We start from the raw sequence: 23,171 nt of genomic DNA, 5'->3' as shown, positions 1-23,171 counted from the left end.
ATTATTATTACTTATTATATTATTTTTAATATAGATATAAAGGTGTTCCTTTGTGTTGGTTTATTTTGGGCTTGAGTTGTTGTATAAGTAAGGCTTCTTTAATTTTGCGTTTGTTTATGTTTATTTCTTTTTTAGTGTTTGAGTGTTTTCTATGGTTATGTTGTATTTATTTGAGTTGCAGTGTACGAAAACGTATGAAGGTGACTTTTTATGTTCTTTGAATTCCAAACAAGCCGTTTTTACATATATATTTTTATCTACAAGTGGGTTTTCTCGACATCACTGAGTAATTGAAATAAACATCACTTACTTTATGACATGTCATTAACTTACCGTTGATTAATAGGCCCGGCATAGCCAAGTGTTTTAAGGCGTTCGGACTCGTAATCCGAGGGTCGCAGGTTCGAATCCAGGTCGCACCAAACATGCTCGCGCTTTCAGCTGTGGGGGCGTTATAATGGGGCGGAAAAGCCCACTATTCGTTGGTAAAAGAGTAGCCCAAGAGTTGGCGGTGGGTGGTGATGACTAGCTGCCTGTCCTCTAGTCTTACACTGCTACATTAGGGACGGCGCGTATAGATAGCTCTCGTGTCACTTTGCGCGTAATTCAAAACAAACAAACAAACCCCAAACAAACTGAATTTAAAAATCTTATTTGTCTGTTGTTTCCCTTAACACATGGATTTGATGCCAATGCTCACCAGTGAATATAAAAGTACTGCAAAGATAAGTGTAGATTACGTAATTATCCCCCTCGAATTATAATTAGGTTTGTCAAACGTTCACGAGTGGTTAGAAGAACCCTGAATCTAAACAACTGTCTTCCATCTCCATGGATATAATGCCAAAGAGATTCAGATAATTGAAATCTTAGGAGTAAGATATATTATATTAGAGATATCCCAATAAAAATATATGTTTCTATCTTTTCTTCTGATCACAGAAATGCATAAAGCAAAGTTTTTGCTTAGTTACATTTTGCAAAAGTTCACTCTCTCCCGGACTTACAACACTAAAATTCGGGGCTCGATTTTCGGCTGTAAACACAGTAGATAGTTCATTGTAGATTGATCTAAACTGAGTCACAACTTATTATTCCTGACGTGCTAAAAACACGTAGGTCTAAAACGTCGTGATAAACCTGAAATAGAAACCCTTATAACTCGAGCGCTTTCGAAAGTGGACCTTTCTTCTTCAGGGTACCCCCGCTAGTACAGCGGTATGTTTACGGATTTACAACGCTAAAATCAGGGGTTTGATTCCCCTCGGTGGGCTCAGCAGATAGCCCGACGTGGCTTTGCTATAAGAAAGCATACACACTCTTCTTCAGAGACAATTATTATGATATTAAGCTATCGCCATCTAGCGACCAGTAATACACCTAATCGTTTAGCATGCCAGCCATGTGTAATAAATTACCATTGTCTGGTAAGGTAAAGTTGGATATGTGCAAAATGAAGCGAGATTGTTAACTTCAATATTGCTACAAACAGCAACAAAAACATAATTCTAACGATAAAAATCACCCAGAGTTTCTCAGTGTAATTTATTTCGTGTCTCATCCTGAAATTGTTTGAATATTTCAATAGGTAATTAGTAAGCATTAAATAGTAATTATTTTAAATAATATTTTATAATAACGTAGTTAATTTATCATTTTGATTCCCATTTTAATTACAGTTTTATTTTTACGTTCTTACTTTCTACAGAATTTGTTTTTCAAATATTTAAATAACATTAATAAATTGTAAATAACTTAAACTTATTGAATATATATTATACAGGCCTGACATGGCCAAGCGTTCTAAGGTGTGCGACTCGTAATCTGAGGGTTGTGGGTTCGCATCCCCGTCGCGCCAAACATGCTCGCCCTTTCAGCCGTGGGGGCGTTATAATGTGACGGTCAATCCCACTATTCGTTGGTAAAAGAGTAGCCTAAGAGTTGGCGGTGGGTGGTGATGACTAGGTGCCTTCCCTCTAGTCTTACTCTGCTAAATTAGGGACGGCTAGCACAGATAGCCTTCGAGTAGCTTTGTGCAAAATTTCAAAACAAACAAACAAACAACACAAACGTAATCTGAGGGTTGCGGGTTCGCATCCCCGTCGCGCCAAACATGCTCGCCCTTGCAGCCGTGGGAGCGTTATAATGTTAAAAGAGTAGCCCAAGAGTTAGCGGTAGATGGTGATGACTGACTGCCTTCCCTCTAGTCTTACACTCCTAAATTAGGGACGGCTAGCACAGATAGCCCTCGAGTAACTTTGTGCAAAATTCGAAACAAACAAATATATTACAGAAATATATTTGCGTTGGCCACAGACAAACAATGATATTTTCGTCGTAATATCTCCCAGAATTGATAGTTTGAGAGTTAGCAATCCTAGTTACAGTGCATTAATCCCAATATAACCAGGTCTTGTTCTTAAAACATTTTTAGAAATACATCGAGTTTTCAAAATATTTATGAACACGGAGTGATCGTTTCGTTTCAAAGTCTGTCACTGTCTCAGAAAAATTGTAAATGATGGACCGCGTCCTGTGTGATTGGTAAGTGATTAACCGCGCGGAAACCAATAAAATGTAAATAAAGACGTGTTGTTGACACCCAGTCAACGGTGTAATTAATCTTCGTTGCGGGGTCTTGTCTTACTTACTTAACCCAGGAAGAGTAAACTTCTGCTGAGGTTCGTTACTAATAGATCCCAAACTAATTACCAGGAGTGGTTGTTGTTTTTCTTCTTCCAGTAAGTTTCTACGTTTACAATATTTTTGTATCTATCAACAATTTTGACAGGAGATTGCCAAATTGGTATCGTGAAATTTCATTTTTCTTTAAGTTGGATGGTTTATTTGTTTGTTTTGAATTTCTCGCAAAGTTACACCAGGGCTATCTGCGCAGGCTAGTCAACACCATCCACCGAAAACATTAAGCTACTTTTTTTTTTTCCCAACGAATAGTTGGATTGAGCGTTACATTATAACAACCTAAGAGCTGAAGGGAATAGCATGTTTTGTGGGAATGAATTCGAACTCGTGACCCTCAGGTTGCAAGTCGAGTGCCTCAATTACCAGCCTGAAAGATACTAATAACTATATTGATGTTTGGATTGACACATAACACGACTAAGTTAAGATGGATAGCAAACAGTGAATATGTGTTATCGAAACGCAATTATTTTATTAGATACTAAACCTAAACACACTCTAACGCTATGTGGCATTTCGGGTTACTTTCATTATGAATTCTCTTTAACGGTTATAAGTACTTTGTGCAGTATATTAAGTTAACATTTTTACATCAAACTGTAAGGTATTTATTTGAGATAAACAGGTATATATACCATTGTAAGAACATAATACCTAAAAGAATGTATCTTCTTTAGAGAATAAGGAGCAATATAGTAAAGTTGTGATATCGCAGTGAAATACCAAGTTAGGTTTAGTATAGCTTAACTTATCACGAATTACATTCAAAAGAACACGAGGCCCAGTCGGATAATCCGAAATCTGATTTAGTGATTTTCCAATTTTGAAGTTTTTTTGCTTTTCTTATTTTATAAATTTATTACGCACTAGGAATGTTTAGTAATATTAGATCTTAGTGCGTCGTACTTGAGTGTGGACTCCATAATATATTCTGATTGTTCTTTATTTGTTTTCATAGATTATTATATGTTCATGTTTTGGTTTTTGTCTGGTGGGTTCAGTTTGGGCTGTTGAAATTTTTATAATATAAATGTTTTATAATTAAATAAAAATTAACCTTGAACCTGGAACCTTTGGCAGTTTTCTATTTCCAACCATTAGATTGCTAAGACAAACGCCCCCTCCCGCTGGTACAGCGTTAAGTCTACGGATTTACAACACTCAAATCAGCGGTTCGATTCCCTTCGTTGGGTTCCGTAGATAGCCCGATGTGGCTTTGCTATAAGAAAAACAAGCTAATACAAACATTATCTTGAATGTAGAATGTTTGTAAAAAGTAATAATTAATTAATTTTATGTATTTGTCTCCAGAATACAAAACTTGTAAGGTGCGTTTTTGATTTGCTTGTTTCAGACCATAGCTGCACTGTACATCGCGAGGAATCGAACCCCGTATTTTAGCGCTGAGAAGTCCGTGTACCTTTATTATGGGATGGCAATCCGAACACAATATTAATGGTTCACAAAGTGCATTTCAATCGCGAATGAAACTTTCATTAACTCCTGTCGATATGAACAACAATTAACCATAGCAATGTTTTCCACAACTTTCGATGCTGAACATTTCTAACTTTCTTAGTTGGAGGAGCTACAATCACATTAAAAATGAGGCAGAACCACAGTTATCGATATTGAAATAATTAAGTTATTATAGAGCAAATAGAGAAATATGATTTTTTGGAGGAACATTCAAGCAAGTGACAAATAAAAATAATGATTTTATGAGTTGCATAGAAATTAAATTGTCGTATTAGAATTTTGCTATTTCAAAGACGAATAGTCGGAAATCGCCATGGGAAAGAACTATGTAAGATATTTTTTGTGACAATATAAGAGCTTATATATAATTAATTAAGAGAAATTACGTATGTTGGAATATATTTCCTTCAGTTTAATGTGAGAAAAATAATAATATTAGAAAGCATACTCTAGGTAAGATAATTATTCTTTCATAAAAAGGAAATTATTTAGTAAACCTAGGTTTCGTTAACGCAGAAGGAGATAGTGAAATAGGATGATGGTGATTTCATTTATTTTGTTTGTTTGTTTTGAATTTCGCGCAAAGCAACTCGAGGGCTATCTGCGCTAGCCGTCCCTAATTTAGCAGTGTAAGACTAAAGGGAAGGCAGCTAGTCATCATCACCCACCACCAACTCTTGAGCTACTCTTTTACCAACGAATAGTGGGATTGATTGTAACATTATAACGCACCTACGGCTGAAAGGCGAGAATGTTTGGTGAGACGGGGATGCGAACCGGCGACCCTCAGATTACGAGTCGAATGCCTTAACCCACCTGGACATGCCAGACCTGGTGGTTTCATTTCGAAGTAGAAAAGTGTTGAGATACATTCTGTGATTCTGAAAATTAATTATTTACTGCAAAAGAATTGAAAATCCCTTTATTCAGATTACATTTTGAAACGACAGTGTCATCTTGCGAATCTGTTTTGACAGAGTAACGTCCAAAACGTTTTAAATGTAGATCAAAGTGAAACAGTGAAGCCGAGAGAAACGAACATCAGTAGATTTGTTGATAACAAAAACCTCTTGTTAAGCTTTGACATTAATTTCTTAATAATGTAGCAGACTAAAATAATAATCGGTTCTGTCCATCACGTGGCCCTACATGACTAGGCGGTTAGGGCGCTCGTCCCGTAATCTGAGGGTCGCGGGTTCGAATCCCCGACACACCAGATATGCTCTCCCTTTCAATTATGGGGACGTTATAATGTTCTGTCAATTCCATTATTCGTTGGTAGAAGAATAGTCCGAGAGTTGGTGTAGGGTGGTGACGACTAGCTGCCTTCTCTCTAGACTTACATTGCTAAATTCAGGACGGCTAGCGCAGATAGCCCTTGTGTAACTTTATGCAAAGTTTAGAAAATAAACTGTTCATCTTGCTATAGAAAAGTCGACTTGAGCGAAGTCTACACATCATGATTATCTGATATAAGAGTTACGATTTTTAGAATATGTAATGTTACCCGAAATCAAAGTTTTCAGAGAAAGAAGTGTCAGAAAGTGTTTAGTAAATGAAACATTCCTGAAACAATGGAATTTTAATTAAACAAGAGATAAAAGTTGACTTAACATATTAATGGATGCTAACAGTTGTTAGGAAAACGGGATTTCCAAACTAATATTTCAATTTACAATGTCCGGCATGACCAAGTGGTTAAGGCAATCTACTCGTAATCCGAAGGTCGCGGGTTCGAATTCCTGTTACACCAAACATACTCGTCCTTTCAGCCGTGGAGGCGTTATAATGTTACCGTCAATGCCACTAGTCGTTGGTAAAAGGGTAGCCCAAGAGTTGGCGGTGGGTGGTTCCTCTAGTCTTACACTGCAAAATTAGGGACGGCTAGCGCAGATAGCCCTCGTGTAGCATTACGCGAACTTCAAAACAAATCAATTTAAAATGCATTTATTTTACTTTTAGAACATATAGTCATACTTTTATCATTTAAATGCATTACTGATGTTTGACACTACAAACGATCTGATCGGGTTAAGTCTCTCGTGACCGACTACAGACAGAATGTAATTTCCTAAGAGGTACTCAAGTTAATAATATGATCAAATAAAATATAGACTAACATATTTAAGATATGCTGAGCCCTTTACAATTATATCTCTTTAGTGACCTGACAATTGCATATATTCTTCAATAACTCCCTAATAGCACCCCTCTTTAGTGACTCAGCCGTATGTCTGCAGGCTTGAGAAGCTAGAAATCGGGTTTTAATAACTGTGGTGGGCAGAATGCTGATCGCTCATTGCGTAGCTTTGTGTTTCATTTCAAAATAAACAAATAACCCCCAGCAGAGAAATTACTAAACTGAACCCAAATCAGCAACCTGACAATATAACAATATGCTTTAACAACCACCACCAGAGAAATTATTAAACTTAATCTATAGCAGTACAATTTCATATACCCTAGCCAATTACAGAAGGCAGTCGAAAGCAAGCTTTTCAAAACAGAGTGGGAACTTTGGTTTTTTAGTTACTAGTTCTTAGTTAGTTTTAAATTGTTACAAAATCATGTTGTTGGGGCTAACAATAAACACATGTTGGTTGAGGAGTATGATTATCAGTCCAGAAAAGTTGTAATATATTTCTTTAAGCAGATCTATTTCCTTTGTTGTTGTTGTATAAATTGTTGAATAAACAGAACTTAATTGGTACTTGTCAAAACTACACATTTTAATAAATCACTTTAAAACTGCACATTTCGATTGCTCACCTGCCAAACTGCACACTTTAGTTTTTTTCACATATCAAAGCTGTTCTTATCAGTTGTTCACATATTAAATTGCACATTTTAGTTGATAACCTGTCAAATCTGCACATTTCAATTGTTTACATGTCAAAAATGTATAATCTAATAGGTTTGGTCAAACCTTGATAGTGATAAGACGTTTCCAACCTTGTTGGTCAGTACTAAGATGTTTAATACCTTTATGGTCTGTAATAAAACGTTTCCTATCCTGCTGGTCAGCAATAAGATGTTTCCTACCTTGTTGGTCAGTACTAAGATGTGTAATACCTTTATGGTCTGTAATAAAACGTTTCCTATCCTGCTGGTCAGCAATAAGACGTTTCCTACCTTGTTGGTCAGTACTAAGATGTGTAATACCTTTATGGTCTGTAATAAAACGTTTTCTATCCTGCTGGTCAGCAATAAGACGTTTCCTACCCTACTGGTCACACTTGAAATTTGCTACTCTAAATAATTTTTATATTAAAATGTACATGTACAGATTAAAAACAAATAATTTTATTATTACTTATACTACAAGAAATTTATTATCAGCATATTATTACTGATGCCAAATGTCTCAAAGATTTTGATTTTATCAGATTTAGTATGTCATCAGTTGTTTTTTTTAACTGAGAGAAACATTACAACAAAAGTTGTTTTTTTCATTCCTAGAAGTCTGGCCCTCAGTTAAATAACACATCATTTCAAATCGGCAGAAGTAAGAAAACTAAATATTTATAAATATCCTGTGGAAGAAGAAGTATTCGTTTCGTTGACCCTGGAAACATTTGTAGGATAGGGTGCTGAAAACCATTTATCGTAGTTGTAACTCCTGTATATAATGGAAACCATTCATCTTTACTGCACGACAGAGGGCGTTCACTTCAATTCCATTGACTTTTCGAAAGTATATTAAATATTTATCAATGTATTATTTCCACTTATTGAACAACATAAGAATAAATAATAATTTTTGATAGAATAACCAATTCTTTATTAACATAAAGATAGGGTAACAAGAGAAACAGAAGACAATATATTGTGGTGATTATCAAGTTGAGTTGATTTGATGTATTATAATTAAAAGGGAATATTGAGATTTAATTTTTAGGTACAGTCACTCAGCGCCATTATTATCGTTGTAAGAAACCTGTTTATCAAATTTTGAAACAAACAGACAAAAACACTCAGGAAATGATTAAAGTAAAATGGAAATATATACCAAAAAACTGAAAAGTTTGCTTGCAATAGTCAGCGGTAGGTTTGTGGGTTTATAACGCTAAGAATAAGATTTCGATAATTGGAACGGGTACAGCACCAGTAGCCTAATGTGTAGCATTGCGCTAGAGAAAAAAGCTCCTACTGTCTGAGAATCACTGCGAAATACCAAATGTTTAAAGTGTGATATACTTAGGCCAATTAATTATAAACATAAAATTGCTTTCGTCGGGGTGATAGCAGGTAGATGAATATTGAAATATTACAGGTTTGATTAAAGACAGCAAAAAATTACATTGTTCTCACTAAACTAATAGTAGCATAATGTATAATGATAGTAGTTTAAAACTCAAGTGATGTAGCATTTCATTAAATTAAATTAATGCAATCTGTTTAATGACGATAAGATAAACGAAAAACACGTTAAGATTGGTTTGAATTTCGCGCAAAGCTACACGAGGGCTATCTGTGCTTGCCGTCTCTAATTTAGCAATGTAACAATAGATGGAAAGCAGCTAGTCATCATCACTCACCGCCAACTCTTGGGCTACTCTTTTACCGACGAGTAGTGGGATTGACCGTCACATTATAACGCCCCCACGGCTGAAAGGGCGAGCAAGGGATTCGAGCCTGCGACTGTCGGATTACGAGTCGAGTGCCTTAACCACCTGGCCATGCAGGGCCCACGTTAAGATATAGTTAAACCAACGTTACACTGTTAACCTTCGAAGGTTAAAATTTAATTGGACAATTACGTGTAGAAACTGCTACGCGATCAAATAAGTACTACTTTCTCCATCATTTTTTGGATGGTTAGGTAGCAAACTGCACGGCTTATAATGCTATATAATTTATGGTTCGATTCCCACAGCAGATTTTGGTGCACGTAAATTTTTTTGTATATTTTCTCCTAAACAACGCTCTTCTTTTTGTAATTTAATTGCTTTCTGTAACAAATCTACAAAGATAAATATGAAATATTACAAATGATATGTACATTTTGCTTGTAAGTTTAATGTCTGCCATTTGACTAATTTATCACTGACCGTGATTATAAAGATTCGGTAAAATGGTTAGCTAATAATCAGTGTATTAGACTTAGAATATTAACGGAACTGACTTACAGTGGTAAGTAACTGCTTTTAGACAATGTCACGATAATTAATTTTTGTTATAGTGTAGAAGACAGTAGCCGTATATTTGACTGACGGCCATCTTTGTAACGAACATTTTGCTGTGGTCGATTCAAGAATATTCTGCACGTGACCGCTGGAAACACGTTAGCTGAATTGTACTAGCAGATACAATTGGTGGATGTGACATGATAGTAACAGACAGTTGGTAATCTATCCATATATTAACTTTTCATTTTAATAAGGTTTGAGGTCTGTAAGAGGGTGGTTTCTGGGGAGAGGAAGAAGGTATAATCATCTACAAGGTTTGAGGTTATTAAGGGGGTGGTACGAGTGGACAGGTAGAAGGTCTACTAATCTGCACACACTATACAACGGACAGTGTGATGGACGAAAGAACTGTTGCTGTTTTGCTAAAACTCTTGGAATTCAGTTATACCTGTATGTTTCTGTTAAGGTTCTTATACAAAGAGAGCATTTCGCTCGTCCTACGAATTTTTCGTAATTTCGACTGATTTTGTTGTTGTTCATAAGTTGCTAACGCTTAATACACACAACCAAATGAACTTCTATCTTCAAGAAAGAACAAACCAATCACACGAAGGACATTATTCCTGAAAACTGATCTCATCCATTCGGTCTCTGATGCTCTTCACCCTGGCCTAATATTTCTACACCCAAATCTCAAAATTTATTTTACCAAGTTTAATAGAAGCATAAACAAAACGTTTAACTCGTGGGTCCTCATAGTTCTGTAACAGGGAGGCTTTCTGTCTGTGAACGAACCAGTGCCATTCCAGAAGAATTCGGAGACGGACGAGTGGTGGAGAGGGAACCGACATTCGAAGACACATAAGGCACAAGCTGTCCGAGACCGTACATAGAGCAACCGGCTGGGTTAGGCACACCAGGGGGATAGCCGAAGAGCCAAAGCCTGTCTCCAACAAACATTGGACGAGCAGCGTGAATCCCTAATGACTGACAGTATTGTTGAGCCATGACCTCTAGGTCATTTGTATATTTCCGCTTCCACTTCGTCCTTCTATTTTGGAACCAAATCTTAATCTGAAAAGAAACAAACAAAATATATATTATACGTTGCAATAATTCTGAAGCTTTCCTGTAAAAATTGCATGGAATAAATGCATTTTACACAAAGATATAATCAATATAAATATTTAAGCTCACTTATTTACAACTGATATAGTTAACTAGAAATAAAATAGCGTTATCGTAGAGTTAGATAAAGGACTATTTTCATATAACCACCATATAAAAAAAATAATGTTGTCTTAGTTTCATAAAATGCTATTTGCGTATAGCCATCCCATAACCAAATGCTACTGTCGTGATTTGATAAAGGACTATATGCTAAACGCCATTATATAAAGAAATTGTATTGCCTTAGTTTCATAGCCTTCCGAAATTTTGAGGTTCTGACATAGCCAGGAGGTTATGGTGGTCGAGTCACAATACCTGAGGATCGCAGGTTCAAGTCCCCGTCATACCAAACATGCTAGCCCTTTAAATCGGGGAGCCTTTAATGTGACGGTCAATCCTACTATTCGTTGGTAAAAGAGTAGCCCAAGAGTTGGCGGTGGATGGTGATAACTAACAACCTTCTCTTTAGCCTTTCTCTGCCAAATTAGGGACGGCTAGCGAAAATAGTCCGCATGTATCTTTGCGCGAAATTCAGAAACAAACAAATCCTAATTTTGAAATGATAGACTAGAGGGGTGGTAATTACAGTTAACATTTAACAAAGAATTAACACTAAAACGTTTAACGAAGAAGATACAGTCCAGATGGCGTCGATGATTTCGTGTTGTTAAGTAAATTATTGTTAACTAACAAAGTATTATATTATGAATATTTTAATTAAAGTGACTGTAGACATGCATGCACCTTTTGGTTCAAACTGGCACTAACATCGACTGTCTTTACGTTTACACTTTCCATAATTTTCATTTGTTTATACTGACGAAGTCGTTACACAGAAATTTGTATTATTGGTTATAATTACTTTATATACACATAAGCATTATTTTTCTATGCTTGTCTGATTAGGAAGTACTTTCGTTATGATCTGGCGTGACTAGTAATTTATGAATGGAAATTAGAGAAGATAATTTACGTTTCTACAATAACGTAGAAACATGCATATATATATCTTTACTGTATAGTTGAACGAGAGAACTGTGATAGCGCACAAAAGCAACGCTAAAATTACAATAAATGTTAGATTTTGGTTTTATTATTCAGAACTGTATCCTTGGCAACTGACTTATATTCAATAAGGCTTCTTTATGTATTTACGTGTGTGTTTTCTTATAGCAAAGCCACACAGCTATTTTCTGGATGCTCCGAGAGGAATCGAACCCCAGATTTTAGAGTTGTAAATTCTTAGACTTACTGCTGTATTAGCGGAGGACATGCATTTATCCAAGACTGGAAATACCATTAATAGTTGTTAATATTGAAAAATCAAGTAACTAATTTCATGAATTTTTCTTTCACGAGTAAAATCAAACAACGATATTTTAGATCGATAGTTGTATTTGTACACTTTTCCATACGTTGCCAACTTATCACGATGTTTTTGTTTCTTAACACATTACCAATAATATTAATATATCGAATACATTTTGTTTTTAGGTAATGAAACTGCGTTATATTTTAATTATCATATGTCGCCCCCCGCTAGTATAGCGGTATGTCCAAGGATTTACACCCCTAAAATCAAAGGTTCGATTCCCCTCGGTGGGCTCAGCAGATAGCCCGATGCGGCTTTGCTATAAGAAACACACACACACACACATGTTAAGTACAAAACTGTATAAAGGGCCCTCTGTATTCTGCACACTACGGGGATCAAAACCAGGTTTTTGCAGTATAAGTCCGCAGACATATCGGTTTGTACATAGAAAGGAGAGAACTGCAATACAAAACACATTGTTTTGAAGCGCTAAATTATCTGTGTTACACTTCCTTGTTTTGCGTATTACTTTGTATGGAAACAAAATACATTTTGAATTGGTTTCTGTGGAAAATGTAAAAGAACAGGATATAAATAAGTTTTAAAAAAAAGCTATTTGTAGCTAAATATGAGATTGGAAGACTCAGTCCCTGGATTTATAATTTGTATTTAAATTTAAGAATAAAACCTTGTTGAAAGTTTAGTATTAAGGAATCCCGTACACGTACTGTTTAAGAGTTTGTAGTTATATATATATATATATTAAGAACGCGTAACTAACGTTTATAATCTAGCCACCTCACACCTTTTGTACCATAATTTCATAACTTGTTTGTTTGTTTTGAATATCGTGCAAAGCTACTCAAGGGCTATCTGCGCTAGCCGTCCCTAATTTAGCAGTGTAAGACTAGAGAGAAGGAAGCTAATCATCATCACCCACCGCCAACTCTTTGGTTACCCTTTTATAAAAGAATAGTGGGATTGACCGTCACATTACAACGTTTCCGTGGCTGAAAGGGCGAGCATGTTTTGTGTGACGGGGATTCAAACCCGCGACCTTCGGATTACGAGTCGAACGCCTTAACCCACCTCGCCATGCCAAGCCATTTCTTAACTACATCCGTTTAATAGTACTAATCAATCATATAAGCTAGAAACTCTCGTTAACAGTGTATCTCGATTACTTTTGATCTCTTTACGCCATAGTTAAGTATTAGTGGAACACCTGAACTGGTGTTTAGGGGGCTTTTCTTGATCTTCGTGTGGCTTTGTATTAAAACATACAAACCTAGTACTTTGTAAAAATGCTTCCGTTAAAAACCTACCATATGACAAATAGAAAAGCTGCTTCCAAAGTCAAAACTGAATCATAAGTTACGATACGGAAATTATTTGTTCGATATCAAGGACTTTCTGATAACATTAATTATATGGTATACATATAATGGGGTCTAATTTTAATATCCATAATGTAACTCCAAGCCTTCCATTACTTTAAAGCAAACTTCACCAGCAAACAATTCCTTCTTTCTCTCACAAATAAGCCCAGCATGGCTAGGTGGGTTAAGGGCGTTCGACTCGTGATCTGAGGGTCGCGGGTTCGAATTCCGGTCACACCAAACATGCTTGTCCTTTCAGCCGTGCGGGTGTTATAATGTTACGGTCAATCCAACCATTCGTTGGTAAAAGAGTAGCCCGAGAGTTGGCGGTGGGTGGTGATGACTAGCTGTTTTCCCTCTAGTCTTACACTGCTAAATTAGGGACGGCTAGCACAGATAGCTCTCGTGTAGCTTTGTGCAAAATTAAAAAAAACAAACAAACTTTCAGAAATAAATTTCCATCTAATCTCACGTGCAATCGTTCGTCTGTTGTTAGTTCAGAATTTCCGTTTGGAGTTGTGTGATGTTTTTAATTTGTTATCATTCTTCGAACACTGCTGGTTGTTTTGAGAAACGTTGTTTATTTCATGTTTGTTTCATTAAAACTTGTAAAAACTTTAATTTGTTGAATTTTTTCTGAAACTATACGTTACTCCAAACTGACTTTGAACGTTAATTTATAATAAAATTTATTTTGGTACTTGAAGATGGCCCCGCAACGACTGAGCGACAAATCAGAAGGCTTGTAACGCTAAGAAACAAGTTTTTATACTCGTGGTGGGCACATCACAGATAGCCCATTATGTACGTCTGTGCTTAATAATATCCAAACAAACACAAGTTTATGATGGAGCGCGTGTCTAACTTAACATAAGGTAAAAATGGATCGAGATTTCATTTAATAAAAGCTAAAGATATAACGTGCGTTTTACGTAACAAAAACTATAGATGGAGCGCATGCCTTATGTAAAAAAGCTAAAGATGGAACGCGTGCTTTACTTTACCTGAGTTTCTGTAAGTTTCAGTGTTTTGGAAAGCTGCATTCTTTTCGAAACCGACAAATACTTGCTTCGTTCGAACTCAGCTTCGAGAGCTTTGATCTGAGTAGCTGTGAACGCCGTTCTGGGCCGCTTTTTCCTTTCTTTTGACGAGTGACATCTATTGGTTGATTCTGAAACAAACAAAAACATTTGTACTGTAGGCATTTACATGTTCCAAGCTCATTCTGAATAACTTATAACTTATTATCTCAGTTAAACAACTGTTCGTTGAACGTCAGCACTAGTTTTTCCACAATGGAATCTACACATTTGTTGAGTAAATATTTGATAAATACGATAGAAACAAAGAAACTGTCGCTATTTTTAACTAATCATATCTTCAACCTTCATTTCTACAGAAAACTCTTTTGTTAAAAACAACTAAGAATTAATATTCTTAATTATTTTTGTTAAGCCCAAGGGCTGAACAATGGACTAGCTGTGCTCTGCCCACCACGAGGTATTGAAACCTGAATTTTAGCGTGATAATCCTCAGAATTTACTCTGAACCACCAGGGGTGTAAGTTTCTTAACTACAGTTGAGCAAGTGAGAACTCAACTTTAAAAATGAAAAAAATAATAATAAAAATCACACCAATAATGATGAGTTGTGTTTTTTTTTTACTTTTTGATGGTCTTTGATAACAGGGATTTAGCAAGATATAAAATCAATTAAAACTTGTTAAACTTTGAAAAAAATAGAAAATTAAGATAGCAGAACAGTTTAAGATAAACCTTAGTGTTACATAAGTTTGGAGCTGATCGTCAAATATTAATACAGAAACAGAGGGAACTGAAGTAATCACAATCTAAGCTAGGACATGGGAAATGTAACTTCAACTGTGTTTCAAAAAATAAACTAATATTTTGTTTAATTGTTCAAATAATAACAGATGAGTGCTTACAAAAATACAAAGTTTTAAACCATTCATTGAGGTATTGCGATAAACACTTATTTAGTGTCCTAACTTTTCTGATGAAACACAAAAATTACGGTTTTACCAAAATCACATAATCAGCCATTCCATCAATATACTAATTCTATTGTAGCGTATCAGACGTTCGTGGAATTTTATTTTATTTTTGTCTCTCAAAGGCTTACCATTCCCAGTGTTACAGCACATTCTAAATTATTCAAACTTACATCGATAAAGTTCCAGGTTCGATTCCTTGTGGTGGACATAGTAGGTAGCTTAATGTGGCTTTTCTCTACCAGAACAAACAAATCGAACTTTTAGTATTATTAATGAAGTTTCAAGTTGTTTCTCAGCTCCACTCTTATGAAAGTTTACTACTCGTTTTTATGGGTTATCAACACTGAAAATGTACGTTACTGTTAAGACTGTATCGGCTAATTCCAAGGGGCAAAGTGAGTAATATGAAAGTTGAAGAAATAAGATCGTGTCTTTCAGCTGCCTACTAACAAGTATACATTGTGTATTTCAGGAGAGTTGATATGGGAATTAACACTTTTATTAATATATCAGAGAAGATCGAAACTTCACGCGGGTTTCTCGTCATCACGAATCACTAAGTATAAATTAACTGTTTTATCTATGTTCTGGATTTTGTGTGGTTATTTATGAAGGTTTTGTATTTACTGATCATTTAAGAAAGTACAGTTTGTGGTTTGATCTATGTTTTGGTCTTTGTGTTGCTTTTCAAAACAAAGTTATATGTTTAGCGATCGCTCAAGTAAGTAGAATACTCGTTATGTTAATAAACACGCTTTCAAATGTTTGTATATGACAACAACAACAAATGTGGCAAAGATGTGTCAGTTTCTCTTCAAGGAAGAGGGCGACAGAGCTTTATTCGGAGCAGTTAATGGTTTAGACCGAATCCAATCGACATGCACCGCCTTCTCCCTCTTGTATTCACCACACGGTACCACGGAGCCCACCCTACGTCACTTACTCGGCATTTACGCCGAAATACGATAGCTAAACATGGCGGAGACTATCAATAGGGCGTGACGTCTCTCCCGTGACCTCAGAGGAAGTGAGGTCAATATTCCCGAACGGCAACAGTCACATGGGACGATTTGACATCTGTGTCCAATCAAAAGGCATCATTCTCATTAAACTGTTGGAGAAATCTCCCTGGAAGTACTAAGAAGGCTTCAAAGAGTCAGTCGACCTCTGATAACACTTAGAAAAGAAACTCTTTGTAACTTATTCTAAGAACTTATTTGTGAAAGTAAAGAAAAATGTAGAACAACAAATCAACTACAATATATCTGCTATATTTAGTGCCGACGAGCTCTTTCGGACATTACTAATACTCTTAGGGCCGGCTGGGTTATAACACACGCAGTACTGTTGAGACTATATTCATCCTATCAAACAATTGTTAGTGATGTGTATGTTTCATTTTGATGGGTGGTAGAGTGTTACAGAAGATCTATATATGTTATTCCGATGTTTAAAAAAGGACAATCAGAGGTATAACACTGATAAAAAATCTGTTTCTTCAACAATAACGTTCGATATGGGATTAGTAATTATATTCAAATTCTGTACAAGTATATATATACATTATAAACATAAAATTTCAAGCCATAAACCAAAACACATTAACGCGATTTTTTTTAAATACGTTGCACTTTTTTTTTAATGATCCTAGGGTGCAAGCTACAACGTGGTATTATAAAATGTATCTTCGGTTTTGGAGGTGATTGTAGAATTACGACCCACATTGTGGTGTGGATACACGGTGTATAATATAATTAATCAGAGGTTGGGATTTGCTGATTTTAACACAGTCCTTCCTCATGATTTTGTTTATTCATTTAACTTTAGTTAGATATAATTACTTAATTTCACTAATATATATATATGCTAAGAAATTAAAGCGGCGAAATATTTTAATACCTAGGCTTAAGCCTACTCTTACCAGCATATTGATTGTTAAAGAATGGCTTTACAATTATCTGTCGTCATTGTTAGTTTTCCATATCAAAGTTCACAATTCTCTTTTGTTTTGTATAATGATATTGTTACTTATAATAAGACGTTATACGATATCCGGGTTTTATATTACATTTCAAACTCTCATGAACTTGTAACAGAGTTATTGTAGAATACAACATTCAACACCTCTCAGCTCAGGAACGTTTTCTTTCATTCCTGAAAAAAACACAAAAAACTTGGACATTCTACGTTAACACGAGCTAGTGTTATATCTTTCATGTAACGTATACTTGTAAGGTCCATTTTTAAAGCTACCTCGCAACTATGATTCATCCTCATAGTCCCCCAAGTGGGACAGCGATAAGTTTGCGGACTTACAACGTTAAAATTTGAGGTTCGATTCCTCCCAACGGACGCAGAAGATAGCCAAACAAACAAATCATTGTCATAATTAAAGCATCTGTGAGGATCTTTTTCGACATGACATTTAACACAATTCCACCAAAGCAAGCACAGTTGAGAATTCAAGAGAAGCCTGAGCGAGCATGGCTAAAAGTTACAGATACATTATTAATAGTTCAGAAAATTAATAAGCCCCCTAAATAAATTTTCGTTACATACAATAAGTTTTTATCTATTCAACTGATTAGAATCTAAATTTGAAACGTTTTCTGTGTTACTCGACGCAGTATTTGAACGACATCTTGTATGACGAATAGATTAAATGACCCAGTCAGAGACCTCTAGGTTCAAGCATAGTCGTTAGTAATTTAGAACTCCTGACTAACGAGGAAAATCAGAACAAACATCTACCAACACTGTTACTTTTAACCGAATAGTGATATTGCCACCTTTTAAAGCATACGCATATCTCAAAGAATGCAGAATGTTAAAAATCTTATTGTTAGCTCGAACCTGCCCAGTATTTTTGATAACTTTTATGTTACCTCAGCTACATCCGGTGTATTTAGGACATGAAACAACAACGGTCATCGAAGAACAAATCCACTTCAAAAAATCTAAACACCTCATAAATATATATTAGATATGACATTGCATAATCTCAGTTGCTCATATTATTTTAACGGGCAAATACACAATGTGACGTCATTTATAGTCGCACAATATTTGTTATTAATTACTGATTTTTACTCTGTTGTTGTTATTGTTTTCTTAATAAAAAGCTACACACCCAACTGACTCTCAAATTCCTTATTTTAAAGTTGTGAGTCCATAAACTTACAGCTGATCTACGAAGTGTGTATGTCAGAGAGTGTTATATTAAAAACCATCATTGAAATTTCCAAAATCAGTAAAAACATTATTATGCAAAAAGTAAAATTATTTTTCGAAAGCTGTATTACTTAAAGAAATGATATGAAAAATTTACAGAGACACGTGGAGTTTTAAACTTTCGTAAACCCCACTGATAAGAAAATATTTTTTTTTGTATTGCAGTTTCATAAGTGTATTCTTTCGTTTAAATTATATTCTTAAGATTCCAAGCTGTATTTGTTTTAAAATGTTCCTTAGCCAGTAATGCTAACAAATATGTTGTCAGTCTTGTACGAACAAGAGATTCGTGAAACCTAATGATGTCGCATACAACTTAATGAAACACAAAAAGAGTCACTGATTGGTCCATATTTCAAATTTAGAAGCTTGAGTTGCGTCTCGGATATCCTCGCCCGACATTAGTGCCATCTCCCGGAGATGATTTAAAGCTTCCTTCTCACTTGCTAACAGATGCGTTTCTAGTGTAGGAATTTAAAACGAAACCATTTCTTTATAAGAAAGTTAAGGGCCAGTCGAAGTTCCGAGCAGCGGCCTACTGCCGCCAGGGAATGGGCCATTTATTTTCAACTATGTCGTAGTCTCCAGTTTCAAGTTAGTCAGTGCTGAAAATCCTGCAAAGCAAGAGAGCTGATAATTTGTATCCAGATTATGCATTTAGAGGATACTTTATGTTACGTCAACCACTCTTTTCCACGAAACGTAACATTCTTATAATTTTTTTACAATGTCTAACATTCTTTATGCTGTCTCCTTTAACATTTTTCACAGAAAATATTAAGGAACTTTTTTTTTTTTTTTTTTTACAGAGGATTAAGTTTGTTAAGTTAAAAAGATTCTGTACCCTCATCATGTCATAATATTCCACGCTCAACGTCCAGTCATGCTTAATCTGTAGCGTAGTTCTCTTTGTATAAAACTGTCATGTTCAAAGCATGGTGCTCCTCCCGGAAGCTTTCACCTAAACATAAGTGTATACCAGGACGACAATTTCTCATCGTCCGTTTTAAGAGTTCGATCGCACAGAAAATCACAGAAGACTTGATTGGTATATTTTTGTATGTAATAGTATGAATAATCGTTTCTTTCTTCTATTGCCTGGAGTATACGAAGGTTGAAAAAGAAATGTAACTGATAGTCTTATCTTGGTGAATCCATATCCTCTTGTCTTATCTTGGTGAATCCATATTCTCTTGGTTTTCTTTCTGTGCAAAGCCTATATATTGTTTTTTTTTTTTTGTAAAACAAAGGTCCAGAACATTGTTATGACAATAAACTTGGACTCTTTGCGTCTACTTTCTGATCTTTAGCTTACAATTAGCACATGATTCAGTGACGAATATGAATATCTTCGTAAACGTTTCGAATCGTGTCATGTATCAGGTTTGGAATACTTTTACCAATAAAACATTAGAAAACGGCACAAAACTTGTCACTGTTAACAAGATACACATACGCTTCGTCACAGTGTCCATTTTTCAAGAGCTATGCGCAATTCATTCAGTTTTCTACAGTTGGAAACAACTTGTTTTACTTTTCCAGATGAAAAGTATATTGTGCATCGTTGCTTGAGATATGAGAACGTCTTTCTCTACTGACGTTTGTACTTTTGAATTATCTCTTATTACAATACGACTTCTTTTAGGTCTCTTTTTTGGATGTTTCTGGGGCCCTAAATTGATCCATATTTCTTTGTTTTCCAATTACAATAAGTAAAAGAAATGGCCGCGCCTTGGAAGTTCTAAATTTCCGCTCTTAAAACCTATGTATGTCTGTGTTTTACTTATGGCAAAGCCACATCGGGCTGTCAACTGCGTCCACCGAGAAGAATTGAACCCTTGATTTTAACGTTGTAAATCCGTCGACTTACCGCTGATCCAGCGGAGGGCTAGATCAAAAATAATTATTTTTCGATGATACCATACAATTTGAAATTGTTTTCATACATTCAGTTTCACCACGACAATATATCACCTGTGGATGTCACACCACTTACTAATTTGCGCATTCAAAGTAGTTTTAATATAGCGTATACACCCTTTGCGTAAAGAATATGTCATTGGCTTTTCTAACCCGATTGCTTTATTAGATGATGTATATTGTGAGTAACTCACGTTCAAAGTAATTTCGTGACTGCTGCTGTATGTGTATAAGTACAATATACAGATTTGAAAACAAAACAATAATTTTGAGTTTTAAGTTTTCAATATAGTCATTATTAACATATCTGATCGAGCACTGACGATAACAAAACGCGTAGAAAAACAGATTAACTGTGCTAGTGAATATTATGTCATTTCCAATTAGAATAATGTATTATTTCATTAAATGGAGGTTTCAGCCATTTGTCATTCACTTATTTTAATAGTTTTAAGTTAAGCTGTTTACGATTTGTATCATTATTAATTTGTGTAGCAATTCTTGTACCTACTTGAATAGAGAGAGTTTGTTTGTTTCTTTTGAATTTCGCGCAAAGCTACTCAAGGGCTATCTGCGCTAGCCGTCCCTAATTTAGCAGTGTAAGACTAGAGAAAAGGTAGCTAGTCATCACCACCCACGGCCAACTCTTGGGCTACTCTTTCGCCAACGAATAGTGGGATTGACCGTAACTTATAATGCCCCTCAGTTGAAAGGGTGGACATGGTTGGTGTGACTGGGATTCTAACTCACGATCTGCAGATTCCGAGAACAAAAAAGGAAATAAATAAGTTACAATTTACTTTTGGTTTGTCTAATGTTTCATGTGTATTTAATAATAACTTGTTTTGGTCTTGTTTCTATATTCACATTAGTTTAGTAGTTCACAAGGTTTTCAAATTTTTATTATATCTCTTTCGAAAATATATTAATTTACTTTTATGTATATATATCTTAGAAGAAGGTTTAATCATGACGTTTCATGTGAGATTTTAGATATTTGTTCTAACAAATCATGTTATTGATTCAGCCATTCTGTTGAATATCCAAATACTACTCTTGAAAATTAATTTTAGTCGTTCATTTTTCTCATTTTCTTTGAAATCCAAACTGAATCAAAATACGCTTATAACTCCATAACTGTCGTGCTACCTTAGCTATTAGTATATAATTAATATTTTTTAGCGAGTAAATGAATTAAGGATGATGGCTTCACTGCCTGTCACTGGAATACGGATTTTGTATTTTAAATACAAAAATAATTTGCTGTCAAAATGTCTTCCAGTTCTTTTCCTGGAATACATGCCTCCCCCCCCCGACTTAATGGCAAGCTTGAGATTTGATCTTTGTGGTGATGTTGAAACTCCTTATCTTGACAGTTTATGTTTAAATATTATGTAGCAAACTAGACTTGAACTCACGATCAGAGCAAAGATAAAAGTGTGTTACAAACTTATGTTACACTGTACAGTGTATTATGTACTGTATTACACTGTACAGTATATTATGTATTGTATTACACTGTACAGTGTATTATGTATTGTATTACACTGTACAGTGTATTATGTATTGTATTACACTGTACAGTATATTATGTATCGTATTACACCGTTCAGTGTATTATGTATTGTATTACACTGTACAGTGTAATAATGTGTCTTATGTATTACACTGTACAGTTAACTTCAAATGGTAAATTTCTAAATTCTTTATAAATTAGTGTGTTTGCAATTCAACACAAAGGTAATGATATGAAAACACGTAAACTTTACTTTATGAGACGTGAAAAAATAACTTGAAGTAAAAAATGTAGTTTCTATTGAGTTATAAGTACTTATACAACACTACATCATTCCATTTGGGCCCGGCATGGCCAAGCGGTCGTGGATTCGAATCCCGGTCCCACTAAACATGCTTGCCCTTTAAGCCGTGAGGACGTCATAACGTGACGGTCAATCCCACTATTCGTTGGTAAAAGAGTAGCCCAAGAGTTGGCGGTGGGTGGTGATGACTAGCTGCCTTCCCTCTAGTCTTTCTCTACTAAATTAGGGACGGCTAGCGCAGATAGCCCTCGGGTAATTTAAAATAAACAAATAAACATTCCATTTGAATCACGATAGACCAACTATTTTACACCACATCAACATCTGAGTAATTTCTGCGAATTATATTATTATATAATCTGTTAAGTACAGCATTATACAACCACGTTTAGTCATCTGTTGTGAGTCCTCATTTTTGGGCAATAATATGACGATATAAACACATTAGTTGGGTTTAGACCTTTTTTCGATTCAGAAGAGGTTTTTAACCTTTCTGCGTACATGGAATTACTTAGCAAGAAAAGTAAGTTTTGACTTCATGTCTGTTACTGGATTGAATCCAAATACAGTATTTATTGTGATGAACAGTAACGGGATTTGATACAAACATAATAATAAGTGTTTAGTATCATAAACCTTGGGTCAGTATCTCATATTAAACTTACAACTGTTGAATTTACGGATAACTGTGGAAGAGCAGACACATTTAATTAGAAACATTCAACATATTTCATTTTCACAATCGTGCAGATATTTTTGGATAATCTGGACTTTAAGGGTCACGGTCAGATTCAACGCACTACTCAATCAGATTAGAGTAACCTAAGGTGTGGCGGCGGCTGTAATTGACTAGTTGCCTTCCTCTATTCCACAAATTCAAAATTATGGTCGTTTAGGCGCAGATCTTCTTTTGTATAGCATTGTGCCTGATTCTGAAACAAACATTTTGGTCTTATGATGGTCATGGTTTCTAATAAGTAATAACAATTAATTATGATTGGTTTTTTCGAA

General features: G+C 35.3%; 1 protein-coding gene across 1 annotated transcript in view; it reads right to left on the bottom strand.

Annotated features, from left to right (window-relative positions):
* Positions 1-6,893: 6,893 nt before the first annotated feature.
* Positions 6,894-23,171, bottom strand: part of LOC143222503 (uncharacterized) — a 39,029-nt gene continuing 22,751 nt past the window's right edge. Inside the window, exons 2-3 of the mRNA XM_076449107.1 lie at positions 14,180-14,346; positions 6,894-10,385 (exon numbers count right to left, since the gene is read on the bottom strand). Of these exons, the coding sequence (XP_076305222.1) occupies positions 10,065-10,385; positions 14,180-14,346 (488 nt within the window). The 3' untranslated portion in view covers positions 6,894-10,064. The remainder of the gene's footprint in view (positions 10,386-14,179; positions 14,347-23,171) is intronic.

The sequence above is a fragment of the Tachypleus tridentatus genome, chromosome 8 (genome assembly GCF_004210375.1).
Source record: "Tachypleus tridentatus isolate NWPU-2018 chromosome 8, ASM421037v1, whole genome shotgun sequence".
Taxonomy (NCBI): domain Eukaryota; kingdom Metazoa; phylum Arthropoda; class Merostomata; order Xiphosura; family Limulidae; genus Tachypleus; species Tachypleus tridentatus.
This window is presented reverse-complemented; position numbering and strand designations above follow the sequence as displayed.